Source organism: Capricornis sumatraensis, chromosome 1 (genome assembly GCF_032405125.1).
Source record: "Capricornis sumatraensis isolate serow.1 chromosome 1, serow.2, whole genome shotgun sequence".
NCBI classification, from domain to species: Eukaryota; Metazoa; Chordata; class Mammalia; order Artiodactyla; family Bovidae; genus Capricornis; species Capricornis sumatraensis.
This window is the reverse complement of record NC_091069.1, coordinates 95,858,698-95,880,550: the sequence shown is the minus strand read 5'-3', so window position 1 is coordinate 95,880,550 and position 21,853 is coordinate 95,858,698. Positions and strand designations below refer to the sequence as shown.

The following is a 21,853-nucleotide window of genomic DNA, read 5'->3' as shown; positions in this document are numbered from 1 at the left end:
CCAGGCAAGACTACTGGAGTGGGTTGCCATTTCCTTCTCCATTTGAGGCCCTAGCGTGCCAAAAGGAAGTCATATGGGGCCTAGAATTAGGGAGAGTGATGCTGGCAACTGTGGGAGGTTGTGGAGTCAGAGATGGGGAGCAGAATTTGAGGAGGAGAGGACCTGGGACAAAGGACAGGCAATGTGGCCTGAGCCCTTGCCAAGATAGCTGGGTTCCAGCTTGTTGGAGAGGCCCCTTCTCATGCCTGTACTGAGCCTCACAGTCCTTGTGCCCCCAGGGAGTGATGGAGAGTTTCCTGGGCACTGCCATGGCTGGCTCCTTGTTCTGCCTCTTCTCGGGACAGCCTCTCATCATACTCAGCAGCACGGGACCCATCCTCATCTTTGAGAAGCTCCTCTTCGACTTCAGCAAGTAGGTGCCCTTCCTGCCCCACCCCGCCTCCCTCCCGCCGCATCTGCTCCTCACTTGCTGCAGTTATGCGGCTGGTGGGGTAGGGGAGGAGCCCCGAGAGGGAGACGGGCTGAGAAGGCACCAAAACTGTTAGGAGGCGCTGCGAGGCGGTCCGTCCTGACTCCCCTCCGCTACCTGCCTTAAATCCATTTTAGTGCATATTAGCAAAGCGCATAGGGAGAAATCCAGCCAAGACAAGAAGAGAGCATTCACACCACTAGCAAAGTGAGCAATTATGACTTGAAAGCCAATGAAGTGTATAAAATGTTTCAGGGTGGAGGTTGGAAGGCTATATCCTGACTCAGGCAGCTCAGGGCTCAGTTGCTGCACCTACAGCCTGAGCCCATTTCTAAGGCCTGCTCCAGCTCGATCATTCTGAAATTCCCTGTTTTCATTCAGTCTGGCTGTTTATTACCAAATGTTTCAGAACAGAAATGTGTGAGCACCTTTTTGCCACCCCATGAGATCCTTGCCCCAGATCTCTCGAAGACCAGACAACCCCACCCAGGACCTGCCCACAGTCCCAGTCCTCTTGTAGTTCTTAGAGGGATGTCTGTGCCACAGGAGGAGCAGATGAGCCCCCCAGGGTGGGTCTGGGGAGCTGAGCACGGCCCAGAGCCCGGGCTGGAGGTCTTCGCTTCCCTCTGCCTTCCAGAGGCAACGGCCTGGACTACATGGAGTTCCGCCTCTGGATTGGCCTGCACTCGGCCGTCCAGTGCCTTATCCTGGTGGCCACAGATGCCAGCTTTGTCATCAAGTATATCACCCGCTTCACTGAGGAGGGTTTCTCCACCCTCATCAGCTTCATCTTCATCTACGATGCCATCAAGAAGATGATCGGTACCTTCAAGTACTACCCCATCAACATGAACTTTAAGCCTGACTCTATCACCACCTACAAATGCGAGTGCGTCGCCCCTGACACAGGTGACCGGTGCTGACAGAGGTGCCCTGGGCCTCACCCACCACCCACTCCCTGACAACATCCAGACCCCTTCTGTCCCCGTTTCTCTACTCAAATGCAGGAGAGTGAAGCAGCTTGGGAGGGGCAGTTCAGCCAAGGGCTTTCTATCCCAAGGGAGCAAGTTTAAACCAGTTTTTGGAAGGAATCCAAGGGGACAAGAGCTCTAATGAGTGTCAAAATCCCAGAGCCCAGGGTTATAATCAGGGGGGAGCAGTGGTAGTGATACCCCGGGAGAGGAAGAAGGCATGCTTGGCCTCAGCGTGGGGTGATGCGCAGCGTCAGGAGTGCTGCTCAGGGGTTCCTGCGTCAGGCCAGAGGTAGATTTGATGGGACCTCAAGTCCCTCCAAGTTACAAGAGTTCATGACACCGTGAGCTCTCCCTGACACATCTCTGCCAGTGTTTACAGCCGAAGGATGAGCATCCCTGCAGATGGTGACATGTCCAGGGTAGAGGGCCAGTCAGGGTGAGGAGAGCCTGGTAACCATGTCACTGAAGAATGATTGGAGAACCTGGGGTTAACCAGATCTTAGAGTGGTATGAGAGAAGGACTGTCATGTCACACAGGGGCCAGACTCAGCCTGTGTAACTATAAGATGCAGAAGGAAGGCTGAGGAATGAAAGCTCCAGGAAGCCAAATGCTGGCTGAATTCAAGGTATAACTTACAGAGGTGGGAGCCACCCCCCTGAGAGGTATGGGTCCCCTCGGGTAGTAGCAAACAGCTTGGACACTACCTGGATATCCATCTGCCAAAGGTATCTTAGAAAGGACACCCGCTCTGGGTGGGAGGCTAAATCAACCAACGTCAGTCCGATAATACTCAGTGCCACTCCTGTGAAGTTCCTTTCTGACCAAAAAAGCATCATCTGTAATGTTAGGACTTTCCATTCGTGGACCACTGGCCTCCTTCACAGTCGTAATCACGCCCCTAGCAGCCCTCAGAGGGATGCACCCAGAGTGCCCAGGATGCTATAGAGCAGAGCCTAGAGGGACATCCACGTATCTCCTAGCACCACCAGGCTGGACTCACAGAGCAAACTGAGGTCCAGAGACACCCAAGGTCACACCAGTTTCTTAGCTGTAAAAGACGGGTATCAGTGCCGCTGGTCTCGTGGGATGCTTGTGACATTTTCATTTCTATACTCAGATTGGGTTGGAATTGCACATAAGTAGACACTGTGTTGTTCAGCACCTTAATACCTATGATTGATTAAAAATAATTGATCATAAGTCAACCAAAATATTTGTTGCACAATTACCATGCCCTCGACTTTACGCTAGGGATTCCCTGGTGGCTCAGACGGTAAAGCGTCTGCCTGCAATGTGGGAGACCTGGGTTCAATCCCTGGGTCAGCAAGATCCCCTGGAGAAGGAAATGGCAACCCACTCCAGTACTCTTGCCTGGAAAATTCCATGGATGGAGGAGCCTGGTAGGCTACAGTCCATGGGGTCGCAAAGGGTCGGACACGACTGAGCGACTTCACTTATAAAAGTTTTTTGACCTCAGAGAATGTGGTTTTGGTTGTACACTCTCACCCTCTGTCACTGCACTGAATTTGTAAAGATGTCTAGACCTAATTTTTTCTTTTTTTCCTCTATCATTAATTTTGAGGTATTTCATTAAAATCCAGCAGGAGGTGAAGCTGTCCTTCACCCTGAGCCAGGGCATGTCGCCTGCCCAGGAGACTGAGGAGATCCTACCTGCTGGCTCTTGTCATCATACCCTAGAGCAAATCCTGCCTCTGTGGGCCAAAGCCCCACTGGGGCTCTTTCATTTTCTGCTCACACCCTTTGAACTACGGATCCATTGCATTAAACACACATGTTCCCACAAACATGGCTTTTAGAACTACACGTGCTCGATTTCTTTCAGAAATGATCCAAATTCTGAGGTCATATGGACATTCTGGGAATCATCTATCCACAGGAGAAATCAAATATAGGGGTTCCCTAGGAACAGGAGACCCACTCCAGTGTTCTTGCCTGGGGAATCCCAGGAACGGGGGAGCCTGGTGGGCTGCCGTCTATGGGGTTGCACGGAGTCGGACACGACTGAAGCGACTTAGCAGCAGCAGCAGCAGCAGGAACAGGGGATATAAGCATGAAATGACATATAAGGTAGGATTTGAGAACCATTATCGAATCCACCTAACTCCAAATAGCATCTGGCCTGGCCTGGCCTGGCCCAGGTCCCTGATGTCACTGCATTCTTTCAGGTCATGCTATTGCCTTGGTTCTCAAAGTTGGTCCCTAGAAGCATCATCAATACTATCTGGGAACTTGTTAGGAATGCGGATTCTCAGGTACCACCCCAGACCTGCTGAATCAGAAACTGGGGGGACAGAGCCAGCTGTATATTAACAAGCCTTCTGGGCGAGTCTCATGCTTAAGTTTGAGAACCACAGCTCTATTAAACCAAATCATTATTAGCAACTAGCCCTAGTGAGATTAGGTTTTCCGTTTCCTCCTGAAAAGCAAAGGAACAGGAAACAGGACAAGTTAGTTTTGATTAGGGGAATATGAAAGGGAAGATTCTAGATGTTTAGCAGGCTGGAGTGAGGGAGATAACTAAGACGGTTTCTTTTCCAGTCCATGGGCCACTCATTTTCTAATAGTTCCGTAATCCTAGTGGTACTGCAAAACCCAGTTTGACCACAGCACTCTCACTCTTTATCGTAAGAGCTTGTTTGGGGGCACTATTTTTAATTTAATCTTGTTTCCATTGTAACTGATTTGTATTCTATTTATGGATGCTGCATACACTGACTTGGCTGCTTTCAATCCCAAGTGAGTACCACTTTGTAAACACTGGAATTTAAAACTAGTTGACAGTTGGACCTTTTCTGGGATTTTCCATGTTATAGTTCTACCTTCATCTCCAAGTGGCTTTCGAATAAACCTTATATTGTTCTCAATATCAAAGAATGATAAAGCTTAAGCAGAAGACATCAAAGGAAAATCTGGTCTGACAACTCGGGCAATTGAACAGCGCTGCACTGCCCAGCTCAGGTGTTAGCTGGGAGTCCTGTAGCATTTGTGCGAGCAGCCTGAGTCAGCCTTCCTGCCTGCCTTCTCTGCTCCACTGTTAACTGCGCATCATGTTCTTTCTGTCAGTCGTGTGAGGAAAGGCAGCAGCTGTCCTTGATTTCTCTTCAGAATAATTGTAACAAACCTCTGGGTTTGTAGAACTTCTCAGAATATTCTGCTATGGGTCAAGACTGAATTCCTTAGCCACTCCCAGCCCCAAATGCCCAATTATGGGCCACATTAAAGGGTCCTTGATCACATCCACCCCATGACAGTTTATTGGAGGTTGCAGGATGCTTCAAGAATAGCCTCTTCTTCCCTCTGGGTTCCTAACCAGAGCTAGAAGGAGCCAAATGGGGCTTATGATGGATTTCAGGTCATTGCCAGCCAGCTGGCTGGGCCTCCTTCCTTCCTGCTCAAGTCAGCCACAGAGGAAGAGCTGAGTCAGCCTTCATTTGGAAGGCAAGGAGGCTCCGGCCCTGCTCCTTCATCTGTGCAGGGCAGAAGCAAGAGAGATGGCAGCAAGCAGCCCTCCAAAGCTGCCTTTTAATAAATGGCCACATCTCATGGCCCCTGAAAGGAACCCTCCTCTGCTCCACTCACTCAGGGACACTGAGGCTGGGGCAGGGGAACGCGGACAAGGGATCCAGAGTGAAGGCTGAGAACAGCACCTCTGGGGTCCTGATTCTCCTTCAGGTCCTGGACCCAGCTTTAATTTTCCTCAGCAAGCATTTAAGGGGAAGATTAGGGAAGATATCAAACAAGTTCTTGCAGGCCCAGCTGACCTAAAAAACCAAAGCAAAACACATATGGAGAGCGCAGGAGAGAAGGGAAGTGTAATTTGAAAGGGAGCAGAGCAGGAAAGGAAGCTTGCTGTCTAGAGCTGGGAGGTGTGTCGGCTCCAGCCATCCTGTCTGGGATAGATAGTGGCTCCTTCGAGTAGGAATTGTGTGACCTTGGGCAAAGGGCAGGTTACTTAGCCTCTCTGGGCCTCAGTTACCTCATCTTTAAAATGGGGAGATTTCTTGGGGATTTAGGAACTTAGCAAGATGATGTGTTTAAGCATTTGGCATAACGCATGGCAAAGAGTAAGTTCTTTGAAAATGTTTTTTAAAGTCTAAGAGCAGAGACATTGGTCAGGTGAGTGGTAGGGTTCCATAAGGCAGATTATTTACCCACCTGTGTTAGCGTTTTGTCTTGGCAGCAGTTTTTAAAGCTAGCCCTTTGAGATCAGACAGGATCTGTCCTAACCTGATGCAGCTAGTCTATCAGAACTGTGGCCTAAGGTCCCTCCTCAGGCAAAGTGAGAAGAGTGAAGCAGGGCAGCTACCCTCACAATGAAAACAGTCTTTGGCCCTAAGGAACTGGAAGGAAATATGAACGGGCGGGGCCCGGGGTGGGGTGCAAGCTCCCCGCCCGGCAGCTGATGACCCTTCCCCATGCCCTTTGCTCATCCGCAGTGAATACAACCCTGTTCAATGCTTCAGCCACGCTGCCACCAAATACCAACACTTCTCTGGTAAGTCCTTTCCTCTTATTTCAGACATTTAAGGGTTTTTGTCTGTTGGAGAACTGTGGATATCACATTGCAAAGGTGTGTGAACATAGGGTGGCCTGATTCATTGGGGACCTTCATTATATCAAACTACCACACATCTCAATGCAAACATACAAAATGGCTAGTGGCAAGCATCTGTGTAGTTCATTATGTGGGTTCCTGAATATTTGCCCATTAACTTTTCAAAATATAAATTTTTAAATAAATTACTCTCCTTTTATTATGCTCAGAGACATGTATATGGATGTATGTACATGTACATACTTAGGAACTTATATATATGAATATGTATAGGAATGTATATTATATACACATATGTAATTGTTTTGTGTGCCCTGGATTTTAAACCTCTGGGACACCAAAGGTCAGGTGACTGAAGTGACTAACCTTACAGAGGTCTGACACGGGTGGGGTGTGAGCCCCAGTGTGTGAAAGGGTGTTCAAAGAGGAAGTGGGGGGAGGGTGCATGTGAGACACTCCAGGAAGGCGGTGTGCACAGGACCCATGGTTGACTGGCTGGGATGGAAGCCAGACCTGCACTTTCCTCCTAACACAGCAGTACCTCCTAGAACGCAATGAAGAAGCACCTGTCAGCTTCTGACCTTCCCAGGGGGCCTCCTGCTCGTCATTCCTTGAAACAGCCTGTCCCCAGAAGCATAACTCTGTTGCTGGGCACCAATATGGGGCGGGAGAGCTGGGCCCCCCACCCCCCGTGAGCATGGGAGGGCTGTGTGGGCTGCCTGGAAGCTGCAGGTGGGGGGACGCAGCTGACCTGCCAGGAAGGCCCTGACTGTTCCTCTCCTGTCTTGGTCTCCAAGTACAACCCCCTTAACCTCACAGCGCTGGACTGGTCCCTGCTGAGCAAAAAGGAGTGTTTGAACTATGGTGGGCGCCTACTTGGGAATTCCTGCCAGTTCATCCCAGACCTGGCACTCATGTCATTCATCCTCTTCTTCGGAACATACTCCACGACCCTGACCCTGAAGAAGTTCAAATTCAGCCGCTATTTCCCCACGAAGGTAAATTCACCCTGCAATTAGAAGGGGGCCTCCAGTCAGACAGTCCACATGGCAGCCTCTGCTGAGTCCCTGAGAGGGTTCTGGTCCATGTGATGGGTCCACATCAGCGCTTGCTCACTGAGGGGTTTTTTGTTAAGAGCACAGACTTTGTAGTTGGAGAGAACTGGGTTCCTTTGTTGTCAATGACAATGTCCCCATGACAACACTTGATATTATCAGACTTTTTGCTTTAGCCTAGTAGTAGTATATTGTGGTTTTCTTCATTTTATTTCCCCAGCAACTAATAAGTTGAAAATCTTTTCATGTGTTTATTGGCCATAAGACCATTGACTTTCTTCTTGTAAGAGGCTGTTTCCATTTCTTGCATATGTTCGACCGGATTGTCTTTTTCTTTCCAATTTGCAGCTCTTTATACAGTCTGGATAGAAACTTTTTTGTGAACATGTATCTTCTGCTCTATGACTGGCCTTGCTACTTTGCTAATGGTATCTCCTTTCTGTTTTTGGCTGCGCTGGGTCTTCATTGCTGCACAAGGGCTTTCTCTAGTTGCAGTGAGCAGGGGCTACTCTGTAGGTGTGGTGCACCGGCTCCTCACTGCGGCGGCTCTTATCGCGGAGCATGGGTTTAGTTGCTCTGGCGGCATGTAGGATCTTCCCGTGTCCCCTGCATTGACAGGCAGACTCCCAACCACTGGACCACCAGGGAAGTTCCTTAATGGTATATTTTGATTAGTGGAGACTCTTAGCTTCACATTTTTCCTCAAAGAAAATATTGGATAGGAAATATTCTATGTTATCTTCTAAATGCTTCATTGTTTTTCCTTTCATGTTAAATCCGTAATTTTCCGGGATTGCTTTTGATGTTACGTGTGAGAGAGTGGTTTTATTTTGATAGCCAATTGCTCCAGCACTCTTTTTTTAAAATAGGCTATCCTTTCCCCACTGCTCTGCAGTGCTTCCCTTGAAAGTGTGTCCAGCTCTTTGCGACCCCATGGACTGTAGTCTATGGAATTCTCCAGGCCAGAATGCTGGAGTGGGCACCCTTTCCCTTCTCCAGGGGATCTCCCCAACCTAGGGATGGAACCCAGGTCTCCTGCATTACAGAATTCTTTACCAGCTGAACCACAAGGGAAGCAGTGTGTCCCTTGCCATATACCAAATGTTCATATGTGATGGGATCTGTTTCTAAGCTTTTTATTCTGTTTCACTGATTTATTTTATGTCACTATCAGTCTTCATTTCTAAGACTGATTAATACATATGTATAGCTTACAGACCAAACTTTCCCTCTTTGTCCTTTTTTTCCAGTAATGCCTTGGCCTTTTGCATTTCCGCATAAACTGTAGAATCTTAAATCCAAAATAAAAACTTGTTGGAATTTTGATAGAATTATGTTGACTCTAAATGTCAACTTGAGGAGAAATGCTGAGTCTTCTGATCCATGCATATGGTATGCTTGCTGTGCTTAGTCACTCAATCGTGTCTGACTCTTTGCAACCCCATGGACTATAGTCCGCCAGGCTCCTCTGTCCATGGGATTTTTCCGGGAAAGAATACTGAAGTGGATTGCCATGCCCTCTTCCAGGGGATCTTCCCAACCCAGGGATCGAACCCAGGTCTCTTGCATTGCAGGTGGATTCTTTACCAGTTGAGCTACCAGGGAAGCTCCCGTGAGTGTGGTATGCCTTGCCATTTATTAAGGTCTCTTTTCTCTTCATAGTGTTTTATAAGTTTTGATCTTGAGATCTTGCACATATTTTATTCGATTTATTCTTAGGTTCTTCTTCTTCTTTTTTTTTTTTTTTTTTTTTTTACCTATTTACTCTTTCTAAAGAGTCTTTTATTTGGCCTTTACAAAATACAACTTGAGTGAAAAGTAGTGTACTTGCAACATAAATGCATTAAAACAAAGTCCTGGGACGTCCCTGGTGAACCAGTGGTTAAGACTTTGCCTTCCAAGGCAGGGGGTGCAAGTTGAATTCTTGGTTGGAGCTAAGAGCCCACATGCCTTGTGGCCAAAAAACCAAAACATAAAATAGAAGCAGTATTGTAACAAACTCAGTGAAGACTTTTAAAAAATCACCGCCTTTTCCGCTGTCAAATTACTTACAAACCACCACATTGCCCCTTGAAATTCAGTGTTGCAGAGAGGAGTGAAAACAAACCATTTCACAGCTGTCAGACTGGTAAAAACACAAAGGTTTTAGAAAACCAAGTGTTGGAGACAAAAGGCAATGGGCGGGAGTGTCACTGGGACCATCCAGCCTAGAGAGCAGCTGGCCCTCTCTGAGACAGCTGAAGGTGGGTGTTCTGACTCTGGAGCTCAAGCTCCCAGCAGTTCTCCTCTTTGCTGCTGGAGGATGATATCTGCCTGGAGTGAGCAGGAGCTTCTCTGACTTGCTCATCTCTCTTTTGCAGATTCGCGCCCTAATAGCTGACTTTTCCATCATCTTCTCCATCCTGCTCTTCTGTGGAATTGATGCCTGTTTCGGCTTGGCAACCCCCAAGCTACTGGTGCCCAGCGAAATTAAGGTTTGCTCTGGAACTCTGCTCTGGGCATTTTTTCTGCCTGCCCCCCAGCTGCAGATATCTTGCCCTCTATGCTGATCAAGTTTTTAATGTACTCAGCCAAGGGGCCACATCGGTTCTCTGTATATGCTTCACACTTTCACTACACAGCCTTCTGGGGGCAGTCCTTTGCAGTGGTGGCTTGCAGATATATCCATGATGAATTTCTGCTATGTAGCCACAGGATAAAGGGAAGGTGCTTGAATCCACCCTCCAGTCCAGCTGAGGCCGCTTGATTTCCACTTACGGGTCTACAGTTCCCTCTTAGTGAACTCCGGGAGTTGGTGCTAGACAGGGAGGCCTGGCATGCTGCAATTCATGGGGTCGAAAAGAGTTGGACACGACTGAGCGACTGGACTGAACTGAACTGACAATTCCCTCACTCATGGTAGTCTATAAGATGAGCCACTTGGGATCTGTTGAAAATGATCCTTTAAAACAGTGATCCTCGAGAGTTCCCTGGTAGCTTAGTGGTTGGGATGGTGGGCTGTCACCACCATGGCCCAGGATTGGTTCCTGGCCGGGGAAATGAGATCTTGCAAGCCGCAAGGTGAGCAAAACAAACAGAAACCAATGATCCTCAGAGTGTGCTCTGAAAATCTGGGGGTGGTGTTCAGCACTCTGCATTTTAACAAGTCCTCCAGGAGCTTCCAGGGCCTGCTTAGTTCAGTTCAGTTCAGTCGCTCAGTCGTGTCCGACTCTTTGCAACCCCGTGAATCGCAGGACGCCAGGCCTCCCTATCCATCACCATCTCCCGGAGTTCACTCAGACTCACGTCCATCGAGTCCGTGATGCCATCCAGCCTGCTTAAGTTTCATAAATTTCCCATTGGTAGTGGTGGCTTAGTTGCTAAGTTGTGTCCAATTCTTGTGACCCCAGGGACTGTAGCCCACCAGGCTCCTCTGTCCATGGGATTTTCCAGGCGCGAGTTCCTTCTCCAGGGGATCTCCCCCACCCAGGGATGGAACCTGGGCCTCCTGTGCTGCAGGCGGACTCTTCACTGACTGAGCCATTGGTCCAGAGCTGGTGCGATTTGCCTGTAGCTCTGCTTGAGCCCTGCTCCCCCACAAGGAGCACCGCCCGCCTCAACTGAACTGGGAGGCAGAGGTTCTAGAGCTGACCCTCCCTACTTCTGAGGGCTTGACTTTTGCAACGTTATTTCAGCTTCAACATCTCATAAAAACTCACACTGGCCTTGAAATTTAAAGCACTTCTTTCTCTTAAATAAGCAGAATATAAACTTCACCCCAGCTCCTGCACAGATAATGCCTTATTCTCAATGTGCAAGTCTGAATTAATGTTTGGTGTTTTACAGACAACACTATAACACTCCCCAGACAGATGACTCAGAGGAGAGGCAGAAAGTGCCAGGCACTGGGCCTCTCATTTTCTTTTTTCTTGCTTTTAGGCCTCATTCCCATTTCTTGTTAGCATATTTTGCAATTAGTGACCACAAACTCTCTCCCAGTGTCCTCTGACTCTCACCACCCTGCTTTCCAAACAAGCCCAGGGCAGCTGCAACAAATCATCTCCTTTGTTCTGTAGACACCACATCCTTCCCAAGACCCCTGTGCCTCCTGGATCTCCTTAAAGTTGCAGGTGCCTAATGGCTTTAAGGACAAAGAATATACTTGAAAAGTACTCCAGGTGTGGGAATAGCAGAGGTCTGGGAGAGTGGGCCGGACAACAAGCGCTCCAGGACAAGGGAGCGAGGAAAGGGCCCTCTCCTTTGCTCTGTTCAGCCCACACGGCCTGACCGAGGCTGGTTCGTGGCCCCCTTTGGGAAGAACCCGTGGTGGGTGTACCTAGCAAGCATCCTGCCCGCCCTGCTGGTGACCATCCTGATCTTCATGGACCAGCAGATCACTGCCGTCATAGTCAACCGGAAGGAGAACAAGCTGAGGGTAAGCCTGGCGCTAGCAGGCAGGGGCACAGCCTCTTCCCACAGAGTCAGAAGGGACGAAGGAGGGAGGTGTTGCTTCTTGCAGAATGTTGGGCCATTTGTGAAGCAAGTTTGGGGGCAGGAGACTGGAGTTCCGGGGGCAGGGAGGGCAGGGGGAATGTAACCTCCAGATGTGGATAGAGCCAGGGCCAAACCCAGGTTGGGCCCCTGGGCATGCGCTTCTCGCTTCTCCCAAAGTGACTCTCCCAGCTCTGTCTCCCGACATTGAACTTGGAAGTCTGAACAAATCCTAACAAGGGGCTTTTGATCCAGAACCATAGACAGAGGAGCATTCTTCGCCTTCCTGGCCCCTCCAGCTCCTCTCCCTGCCTCTGGGTCTGAGGAGACTCCAGCTATCCTCTCCCCCATCCCAATCTGGACCACTCTAGGCCTGAGCTAGACATGCCCCATTTGGGGCCTCTCATTAGGGAATTGTAGAGATATTGCTTTGCTGGGTAGGAGACCCTGCTTCCCAAGGACCCAAACCCAGGGCCTCTCCGAGCCTGAACACCTCTCTCCTCCCTGACCTGCATCAGTTCCCTGGCTCACCAAACTCTGGGGGTGGTAAGGCCTGACCCCCGTAGGGTGGCAGTCCTCGAAGAGTGCTGCCTAGAAGGCTGAGGAGAGCCCTCAAAACCTCTTCCTCAAAATGGCTGCTTTGGGAGAGTTCTGTCTCTCCCACCCCACCCCACCAGGTGGCTGGGAGCAGGCTCCCTAGACAGCTTCCTCCCTCCCCCTGCCTCTGCAGAAGGCGGCTGGCTACCATCTGGACCTGTTCTGGGTGGGCACCCTCATGGCCCTCTGCTCCTTCATGGGGCTCCCCTGGTACGTGGCTGCCACGGTCATCTCCATTGCCCACATCGACAGCCTCAAGATGGAGACAGAGACCAGCGCCCCTGGGGAGCAGCCCCAGTTCCTGGGGGTCAGGTAGGTGAAGGTCAGGGCCTGGGGACCACCCGAGCAGGAGTTGGGGTCAGTCTGGGTGGGTGGGGAAGTGGGTTTTTCTTACCATCGAGGTATTTGAGTGAATAGGGCCCCTTCTCTAACAATCCAGGAACCACAGGGATAGGAGTGATAGCTCTGAAGGGAGGGAAGGGGAAGACAAAACTTCAGCTGTCGTGGAGTTTTTTTTAACAGATTCCCAGCAGTGCACCCCAGCACCTTCACACGCTCTCACTTCTTGCCTATATAGGCCACTCAAGGGTTCCTACAGAGCACCTTCTGACCTGGTTTTTGTCCCCTTTTTAAGACTTCCTGCCATGCCTTCCCTCAAACCCCCCAAATCAGGGTTCACGTCTTGCTCAATCTCACTCCTCCAGAAAGCCTTTCCAGGACCACATCTGCCCCTGGGCTGTAGCCCTTGGCCTGTCACTTCTGTCCCTTCCCTCGCCCCTCCGCTCATGCCCAAGTCAGGTCTCTGACCTGTTTCAAGCAGGGAAGTGCATCTTCCAGCCCTTAGGAGCTCTGGGGTGAGCCCACATCAGACACTGATGTTTTCATACATGGCTGTCCTAAGAACTTCTGCCCATGCCTGAGAATACCTGGGCCACCCAGCAGGTCCCAAGCGGTTCCTGGGGTCAGGGCATTGTCCTCTCCTGGATCCCCAAGCCCCAGATGTCTGGGCCTGAGCAGTCTGCCACAGAGCCCCAAGCTCCCTCCAGGCTTGTGCCTGGGTCAGAGCACTCCAGAAAACACACCTGCCCTGCAGCCCCCATACCTGCTCTGCCAGCAGCCTGGCCCCCTTCCCCTACATCCTCATCAGTCATGTCCCACAGACGTGAGGTCCTGTTACAGTTGAAAGGCAGGGATCATGAGCACTTCATCTCCCACTTCATCCTCACAGCAACCCCTCAGGTGGGCGCCATGAAATACATCCTCCTGATGCTGAAGACGTTTAGGACCTTGACTGATGCCACATGGCCAGTAAGTGGCAGAGCCAGGATTAAACCCAAGTCGGTCTGGCTCAAGCACCCCCTGAACAGCCTCCTGAAGGCCCCTACAAATGTCATCACCTCAGTCAGATTCACTCTCTACACATGTGCTGGGCAGCTTGTCCTCAGGTCAATGGTTTACTCTCTGGAATGGGAGAGCAAGGCAGAGCCCCGGGCCTTGGACACAGCCTTCAAGTGCCCAGAAGGCTGGGGTGCCGTGGAGCGCCTCCCAGCCCACCCTGACCATGTGCTCTTCTCTGCCAGGGAACAGAGAGTGACTGGCACCATCGTCTTCATCCTGACAGGGATCTCTGTCTTCCTGGCTCCCATCCTGCAGGTGAGGCTCCGTACCCTCTGCAAGGGCCCTGTCCGTCTGAGAAGGTGCTGGCCTGATGCTTCAGAGCGTGGAACAGGCTCTCCACGTGGCCCCTAGCAGGCCAAAGATATCCCATCCTCACTGCTGTTTTCTGTAATATCACACCCTTTACATCTCTGTTCCCTGGACCTCCCTGGTGGCTCAGACGGTAAAGCGTCTGCCTACAGTGTGGGAGACCTGGGTTCAATCCCTGGGTCGGGAAGATCCCCTGGAGAAGGAAATGGCAACCCACTCCAGTACTCTTGCCTGGAGAATCCCATGCACAGAGGAGCCTGGTAGGCCCCAATCCATGGGGTCACAAAGAGTCAGACACGACTGAGCGACTTCACTTTTACTATCAGCACCAGCACTATCTTACCCCTCCCAGGGTCCACCCTCACCTTTTTGGAGGACACTTCCTTCAGAAAGTTCTGCCAAGTTCCATCCTTGCTTAAATCAGTGGCTTCTTAAGTTGGTTTTTTCCATTTTGCGGGTTTTGGCCTCCTTGTTCGCTTGTTTTCTGAAGTTTAAAACTTGCAGGGGGAGGCTTCTGTCACTGCTCTTGGGCCTGTTTTCTGCTCCTCTGTCTTGCATGTCTTGGTCACATAAGTGACTTTTTCCTTATACTATAGCTTCAAATAGTCCCTTTGGATCAGCTGGAAGAGGTGATAGCAATGAGGAATATATTTGGAGCATATATCTCCCAGAATGGCTCATTCAGGGGTGAGCTTGTGGAAACAAACAAACAAAAAAAAAACTAATGAACCATGATGTTAATTGATTTATGATGGGAAAAACTTCTGGCTTGAGAATTGGTGCTGAACACAACCAAACAGTATTGAATAATTTTTTAAGGGATGTTTCCATTTTGCAGGAAACAGATTACATACAATGGGGGAGAGAGGGACGTTTTGTTAATTTAAGAGTATTCTAAATGGTCGGGGAATATTTGCTTTTACGGAGAGGCTCCCAAAGAACCGTTGTGCCTGTCAATCCCAATACTGTCTAACAGCTGAGTGTGTGTGATTAAAAAGCTCCAACAGGCACTTCAGGAGGCAAACGTTCCTACGAACACTGCAGGTGCAGTGTCTGCCTCCCTGAGAGAGGCCTGGCTGCCCCAGCTGTTGAGTGTTCAGCTATTTAGCCATTTCTCACAGGCTCTTGTTTGTATTTGAATGGAACATAAAGCAATTAGAAAATTCCACTCATTTCCCTCCTTTTGTTCCATTTGCATTTTAATCAGTTATCTTATGGACACATTATATTATGAGTATAAATCTTCCAGGGTTTTGTACTCATGTTTGCTATGGGCTGTGCTTAGTCTCTCAGTCGTGTCTTACTCTTTGTGACCCCACAGACTGTAGCCCGCCAGGCTTCTCTGCCCATGGGGATTCTCCAGGCAAGAATACTGGAATGGGTTGCTATGCCCTTCTACGGGGGATCTTCCCAACCCAGGGATCAAACCCAAGTCCCCCACCTGCAGGCAGATTCTTTCCCTGACTTTAGTAAACTTTTGTTTTTGCACTAATATTGTCTATCTTCTTAACATAAATATCAATAGCATGCCCAGGGAATACACTTAAAGTAATTGGGATGAAAATAGTTCTGTGCATAAGATATGCTATTGCCAAGGCCTTTGATGGTCATACTTTAAATGATGTGTAGTCATTGCTCATTCTTTGGTAAAATAGAGTTTCCTATTCTAAGCAGTAATGCAAACTCATTTCTGCTGCAATTTTCCACACAAAAAGCTTGTGGACTGTATTTACTTATTAATTTATGCATCTTATAAAAACAAATGAGGGGACTTCCCTGGTGGTCCAGCGGGTAAGACTCTGGGGCTCCCAATGCAGGGGGCCAAGATTCAATCCTTGGTCAGGAAACTAGATCCCACACATGCCGCAACTAAGACCCAGCACAAATAAATAGATACTTTTAAAATGAGGGACATTCCATTGTGTGTGTGTGTGTATATATATATACATCTCCACAATTTCTGTATCCATTCATGTGTCAGTGGACATCCAGGCCACTTCCATGTCCTAGCTCTTGCCAAAAGTGCTGCAGCAGACACTGGGGTGCGCGCTTCTCTTTCAGTTATGGTTTCCTCAGGGTACATGCCCAGTAGTGGGATGGCTGGGTCATATGGTAGTTTTTTTCCTAGTTTTTTAAGGAATCTCCATACTGTTCTCCATAGTGGTTGTATCAGTTTATATTCCCACCAACAGTGCAAGAAGATTCCCTTTTCTCCACATCTCCAGCATTTATTGTTTGTGGTACATATATACAATGTGTATTACTCAGCTTTAAGAAAAAGAATGCATTTGTCAGTCCTAATAAGGCGGATGAACCTATTATACAGCCTATTATATAGAGTGAAGTCAGAAAGAGAAAGACAAACGTTGTATATTAACGCGCGTGCATGGAATCTAGAAAGATGGCACTGCTGAGCCTGTCTACAGGGCAGCGGTGGAGCCGCAGACCCTGAGAACACACTTGCGGCACGGCGGGGGAGGAGCGGGCGGGGCGAATGGAGAGGGGAGCGGAAACACATCACCACGTGTGGAATAGCCAGTGGGGATTTGCCATGTGACTCAGGGAGTTCAACCCAGTGCTCTATGCCAGCCTAGAGGGGTAGAAGGGGGTGGGAGATGGGAGGGAGGTTCAAGGGGGAGGGGACATATATATATCTGTGGCTGATTCATGTTGATATGTGGCAGAAGCCAGCACAATATTGTAAAGCAAGTATCTTGCAATAAAAAATTTTTAATAAAATTTCAGCCCTGGGGGGGGAAAATGAGAAAATTCCCTGGCAGTCCAGTGGTTAGGAGTTGCACTTTCATTGCTGTGGCCTGGGTTCAATCCCTGGTTGGAGAGCTGATCTCACAAGCCAGGCAGTGCAGCAAAAAGAAGAGAAAAACAGGCTCTGTAAACAGGGTAAGATGCCATCTATGGGGAAATGTTCCTTATTGCTTTAGCTGTCATGAAAAAGTTTTTATGGGGTTTATTATAGCTCCAAATGCTCTGATACTGTTATTGCATTTTCTCACAAAAGGATTTGAAAAATCTGGCTGCCACTCTTTTACAATGAGTTGAAATATATATATATATATAAAATAATTTAATCTTTTTGACACATTTTATAACAGGAAAGACATCTCAAGTCTTATTGACCATAAGATTTAAGATTTCTGATTTAATTATATCAAGGTCTATATCAAGGATTTCAAACTTGTTAGATGATTAAAGCATTATCACTAGTTTGTTGCTGTTGTTTAGTCGCTAAGTTGTGTCCAACTCTTGTGATCCCAAGGACTGTAGCCTCCCAGGCTTCCCTGTCCACGGGATTTCCCAGGCAAGAATACTGGAGTGTGGGTTGCCATTTCCTTCTCCAGGGCATCTTTCTGACTCAGGGATCGAACCCACATCTCTTGCAATGCAGGCGGATTCTTTACCAGTGAGCCACCAGGGAAGCCACTAGTTGACACCAGTACTAAACATGAGATTGATTCTAGGTAGAGATATTTGGTATAGCCAGTTCAAGAAAAATACAATTTTAAAACAGATTTGAGTTACTAGATACAATCCCAGAATTTATTTCCAATCAAGAAAATTTTCCATGAAGCTTGTTTAAGTTTTTGCAACTCTAAATTTTCCTAGTTCTATCAACATAGCCAAGTACTAGACTCACTGAGAATTTACACTAGAGAACTATTTACCCAAGGCCATGCTTTAGTTGAAATTTTTAGTTTTTATTTATGTAGCCAAAAGAGAAGATGCTGCAGATTTTGAGGGTGTAAGTTAGATCCTAGTTGTTAGTGTTTCTATCGTTATTATTGTTTCTATATCATTTATTAACCTCACCTATTTCTGGACCAGTTCCTCCAGTAGAGTTCTGTTCCAGAACTTCTCAAACTTTCATGTGTATTAAAAATCATCTGGAAATTTTGTCAAATGAAGATACTGATTCAATAGCTGTGTGGGGGCCCCCAAATTCTGCATTTTTAACAAACTCACCAATGGTACCAAATCATGCTGGTCCAAAGATCACACTTTGAGCAGCAAGGAACAAAACCACCTCCTACCCATCTCTCTGAATCAATGAATGGTTAGACTGACATTAGATACAGTGATGTTTATTAGAGTATCAGTGATAATTTTCAGTCCTTCCATCACCAATTTGCAAATATTTGGTTATCTTGCCAAACAAGGGCACTGGGGGATGAAGTGGCTGTGTATCTGATGGGCAGCATAAATGTCTTGCATGCTCAGTTCTGCAGATTCTCAGTTCTTTCCAAGCCCCAAAGGGTTTTTCTTGTTTTGCTGGTTTCTTTGCAACGCACCACAGCTTGTCAGGATTGTGAATTTCTGCATACTGCCTCAGAGGAACTCCTGATCATATCAGAAGCTTCCCCTTCTGTCCCCAAATTGTTCTCACAGTCTCAGACTCAAATTATATAGGAAGGCCTTATGTTTGTAGGATTGTGATCCTTGTTCTTTGCTTTAGCAAGTGGTATAAAGCTGACACTAGAGGCACCTTTTTGCCACTTTACTCTGTCATTAATATTTGAGAAAAGCTCCTCCATGGATATCCAAGAAAGATTTGCATCAATGAATCTAGAATTCTAGATCACAGCCCCATCACTGGTCAGAGTGTAATGTCACAGGCCTTTCAGATTTTCTGAGAAAGCTCTTTCAGCCTGCAAATATCAAGATGTTGTTCAGTTGCTAAGTGGTGTTTGACTCTGCAGTCCCATGGACTGCAGAACACCAGGCTTCCCTGTCCTTCACTATCTCCTAGAGTTGTTCAATTTCATGTCCATTGAGTCAGTGATGCTATCTTACCATCTCATTCTCTGCCACCCTCTTCTCGTTTTGCCTTCAATCTTTCCCAGCATCAGGGTCTTTTCTAATGAGTTGATTTTTCACATCAGGTGGCCAAAGTATTGGAGCTTCAGCTTCAGCATCAGTCCTTCCAATGAATATTCAGGTTTGACTGGTTGGATCTCCTTACAGTCCAACGGACTCTCAAGAGTCTTCTCCAACACCACAATTCAAAAGCATCAGTTCTTTGATGCCCAGCCTTATTTAGGGTCCAGCTCTCACATCTGTACATGACTACTGGAAGAAACCATAAGTTTGACTATATGGACCTTTCTCAGCAAAGTGATGTCTTTGCTTTTTAATACACAAATGGCAAGACTGGAGACAATTCCCTAGGCTTAATAATGAGGTGATGATAATCAGTCACTGGTAACTGCAAACTAAGACAGTCCAGTTCTTCTGTTTGATGTGGTTTTCACACTCGTTAGAGCAAAACAGAAGTTTTAAGCCATATTAAATTTGTGTCAGGCTTCCCTGGTGGTCCAGTGGTTAAGAATCTCCCTGCCAATACAGGGGACATGGGTTTGATCCCCAGTCCCAGGAAGATTCCACAAGCTGTGGGGCAACTAAGCCCATGTGTCCCAACTATTGAAAATGTGCTGAACAAGAGAAGGCACTGCCGAGAGAAGCCTGCCGCTGCAACCAGCGAGTAGCCCCACTGTCCTCAACCACACGCAGCAACTAAGACCCAGCGCAGCCAAAAATAAATTAGTTAAAAGATTTCTGTTGTTACAGATTATAGCTTAATCTTTTATTTAAGATTTCATTTCTCTCTTCATTGCTCCCACACTTTGAGGCTGATTAGGCCAGATTTTTTTCAGACTACTTTCCATTATAAGTTATTACAAAATATTGGATCTTTTCTGTGTTGTACTGTAGATCCTTGTTGTTTAAATGTTGTATGTACAGTAGTGTGTATCTGTTAATGCCATACTCTAACTTATTCCTCCCTCTCCCTTCCCCTCTGGTAACGGTAAATTTCTTTTCTTCGTCTGTGAGCCTTTTTGTTTTATACAGATTCATTTGTATTATTTTTTAGATTTCACGTGTAAGTGGTGTCATATAATATTTGTCTGACTTAGTATGATATTCTCTAGGTCCATCCATGTTGTACAAATGGCAATATTTCATTTATTGCTGTGTAATAGGATAATATTCCATTGTATGTATGATGTATACATATCTGTAGATATGTAGAAATATACCCACATTTATTAAACCAATTGTCTGTTGATGAGTTGAAATTTTTACCTTATTTAATAAGGCAAAAACCTCCTAAGTCATATACAAATGGAATGATGTCATGGACCCATGTTTCCTTTAAGTTCAAATGTTGTAGAGTAACGTTTATAGCATGTGGGTCCAAATCATGCTTTGTGTTTAAAAAATGAACACAGCCTAGTTTATTTTAAATGAGAGCCTGCTGATTTGTTTGGATTTGCCAGCATTCTTAAATGGACTTCTAAAAGTTGGATATAGGACTTTGTGTTCTTGCAAGTGTTCAGCACAGCAGCCCTGGGAGGGAGTGAACCAGCCTTGTGCAGGTAAAGAGAAGGAGAAAAGAAGGAAAGATGCAGCTTAGACAGTGGAGACGTACCTCAGAAATCTTCTAAAGAGTCACAGTGCCCACTGTAGACCAGTATGAGCGATATGATCCCATGTTTGAAAAAGCGAACTGCCCGAGAGCATGATAGGAAGGACAGCTACCCACAAAACCATCAGCAGTTGGTTGTCGCCCAGTGGCGGTCACTTCATACACTCTGTTCTGCTTCTTTTTTACCTGACTGTATATGTTGTGTGAGTTTTGCTCCTCAGCAGGTACTCCCCACTAATAGGTAAGCTCATCGAGTGTCACCAGCCCCCTGCAAGCCGAGCAGTGCAGTTTAGGGGGTCCCTTAGCTGGGGCTGGAGGTGGGAAGGGGCTGGCACGAACGAGCAGTCTGTAGAGATTTGCCATGTTCCAGAAGGTTAATCTTCAGCCGGACTACACGGCTTCTGTAGGGCATAAAGATGGTGGGGGGTGGGGCGGCTGGGCGAGCAGCTCTTCACTGGGCTAGAGAAGGGGCTGCAGAGCCCCAGAGACCATCTCCTCCCCGACGGACACTCTGGCTCCAGATGTGCTCACAGACGCTCCGTTCCTCCAAAATTCCAGCTCTGCCAACACTTGGGGGAAAGCCGAGGTTGACCAGGCTGCCTCCGTGACTTGGCAGACACTCCCATCCTGAACAGAGTGGCCAACAGCCTGCTGTGGGCGCGGCCCAGTCCAGAGCTCTGCCTCCCCTCTCGTTTCAGTACATCCCTTTGCCGGTGCTGTATGGAGTCTTCCTCTACATGGGTGTGGCCTCCCTGAATGGCATACAGGTAAGGACCCTTAGGTCCTTAGGTCCTCAGTCTACAGGTGAAGAAACAGGTTCAGAACTCAAAACCCAGATCACGCTGATTCCTGTGAGCATTTCCACTACCCCTCTCTCTTCGCTAAGGCAAGCTGCACGGAAGAAAACATTTTGTTACTTACCATGATATACCAGATGTCTTGGATAGCTTGTGTTGCTTTCAAGTTGCATTTTCCTTGAAAGTGGAGTGTTTTTGGGGGCCTGCACCAGGGCTGTACCCCTCCCCAAGAGCTCAGCAGCCCCCCATAAGATCTCATGATACCTCCTCCTAGACCTCCATTCCCCCTCCTTTGCATCCTCGAGACCTGACCAGGGGCTCCCCTCAGTGAGACCCTGCTGTGGCACCCATTCTACCAGATCCAAGCCCCCAGCAGGGCCAGCAGGGTCCCCAAGGCCTGGCTGAGGCTCACACTGTCCTCACCAGTTCTGGGATCGCTGCAAACTCTTCCTGATGCCCGCCAAGCACCAGCCAGACCATGCCTTCCTGCGGCACGTGCCGCTGCGCCGGATCCACCTCTTCACCCTGGTGCAGATACTCTGCCTGGCTGTGCTCTGGATCCTCAAGTCCACAGTGGCCGCCATCATCTTCCCAATCATGGTAAGACGGGCACAGGCTTCTCCCTCCTCGCTCTGCAGGGTCAGCCAGAGAAGGTGTCCACGGGGAGACCCACCCTCCTCCACAGTGGCCTGACTCTCTTGGGGTCACAAAGGCAGGCACGGATCAAGATTCGGGTTGTGACTCCAGGCCAGATGGAGCTGGGGG

General features: G+C 48.1%; 1 protein-coding gene across 1 annotated transcript in view; it reads left to right on the top strand.

Annotated features, from left to right (window-relative positions):
• The window catches only part of SLC4A5 (solute carrier family 4 member 5), a 93,265-nt gene that overhangs the window by 69,404 nt on the left and 2,008 nt on the right, over positions 1-21,853 (top strand). Inside the window, exons 13-22 of the mRNA XM_068974472.1 lie at positions 279-412; positions 1,107-1,378; positions 5,902-5,960; positions 6,818-7,018; positions 9,436-9,549; positions 11,328-11,489; positions 12,276-12,454; positions 13,723-13,795; positions 20,990-21,142; positions 21,515-21,689. Coding sequence (XP_068830573.1) covers positions 279-412; positions 1,107-1,378; positions 5,902-5,960; positions 6,818-7,018; positions 9,436-9,549; positions 11,328-11,489; positions 12,276-12,454; positions 13,723-13,795; positions 20,990-21,142; positions 21,515-21,689 — 1,522 coding nt within the window. The remainder of the gene's footprint in view (positions 1-278; positions 413-1,106; positions 1,379-5,901; positions 5,961-6,817; positions 7,019-9,435; positions 9,550-11,327; positions 11,490-12,275; positions 12,455-13,722; positions 13,796-20,989; positions 21,143-21,514; positions 21,690-21,853) is intronic.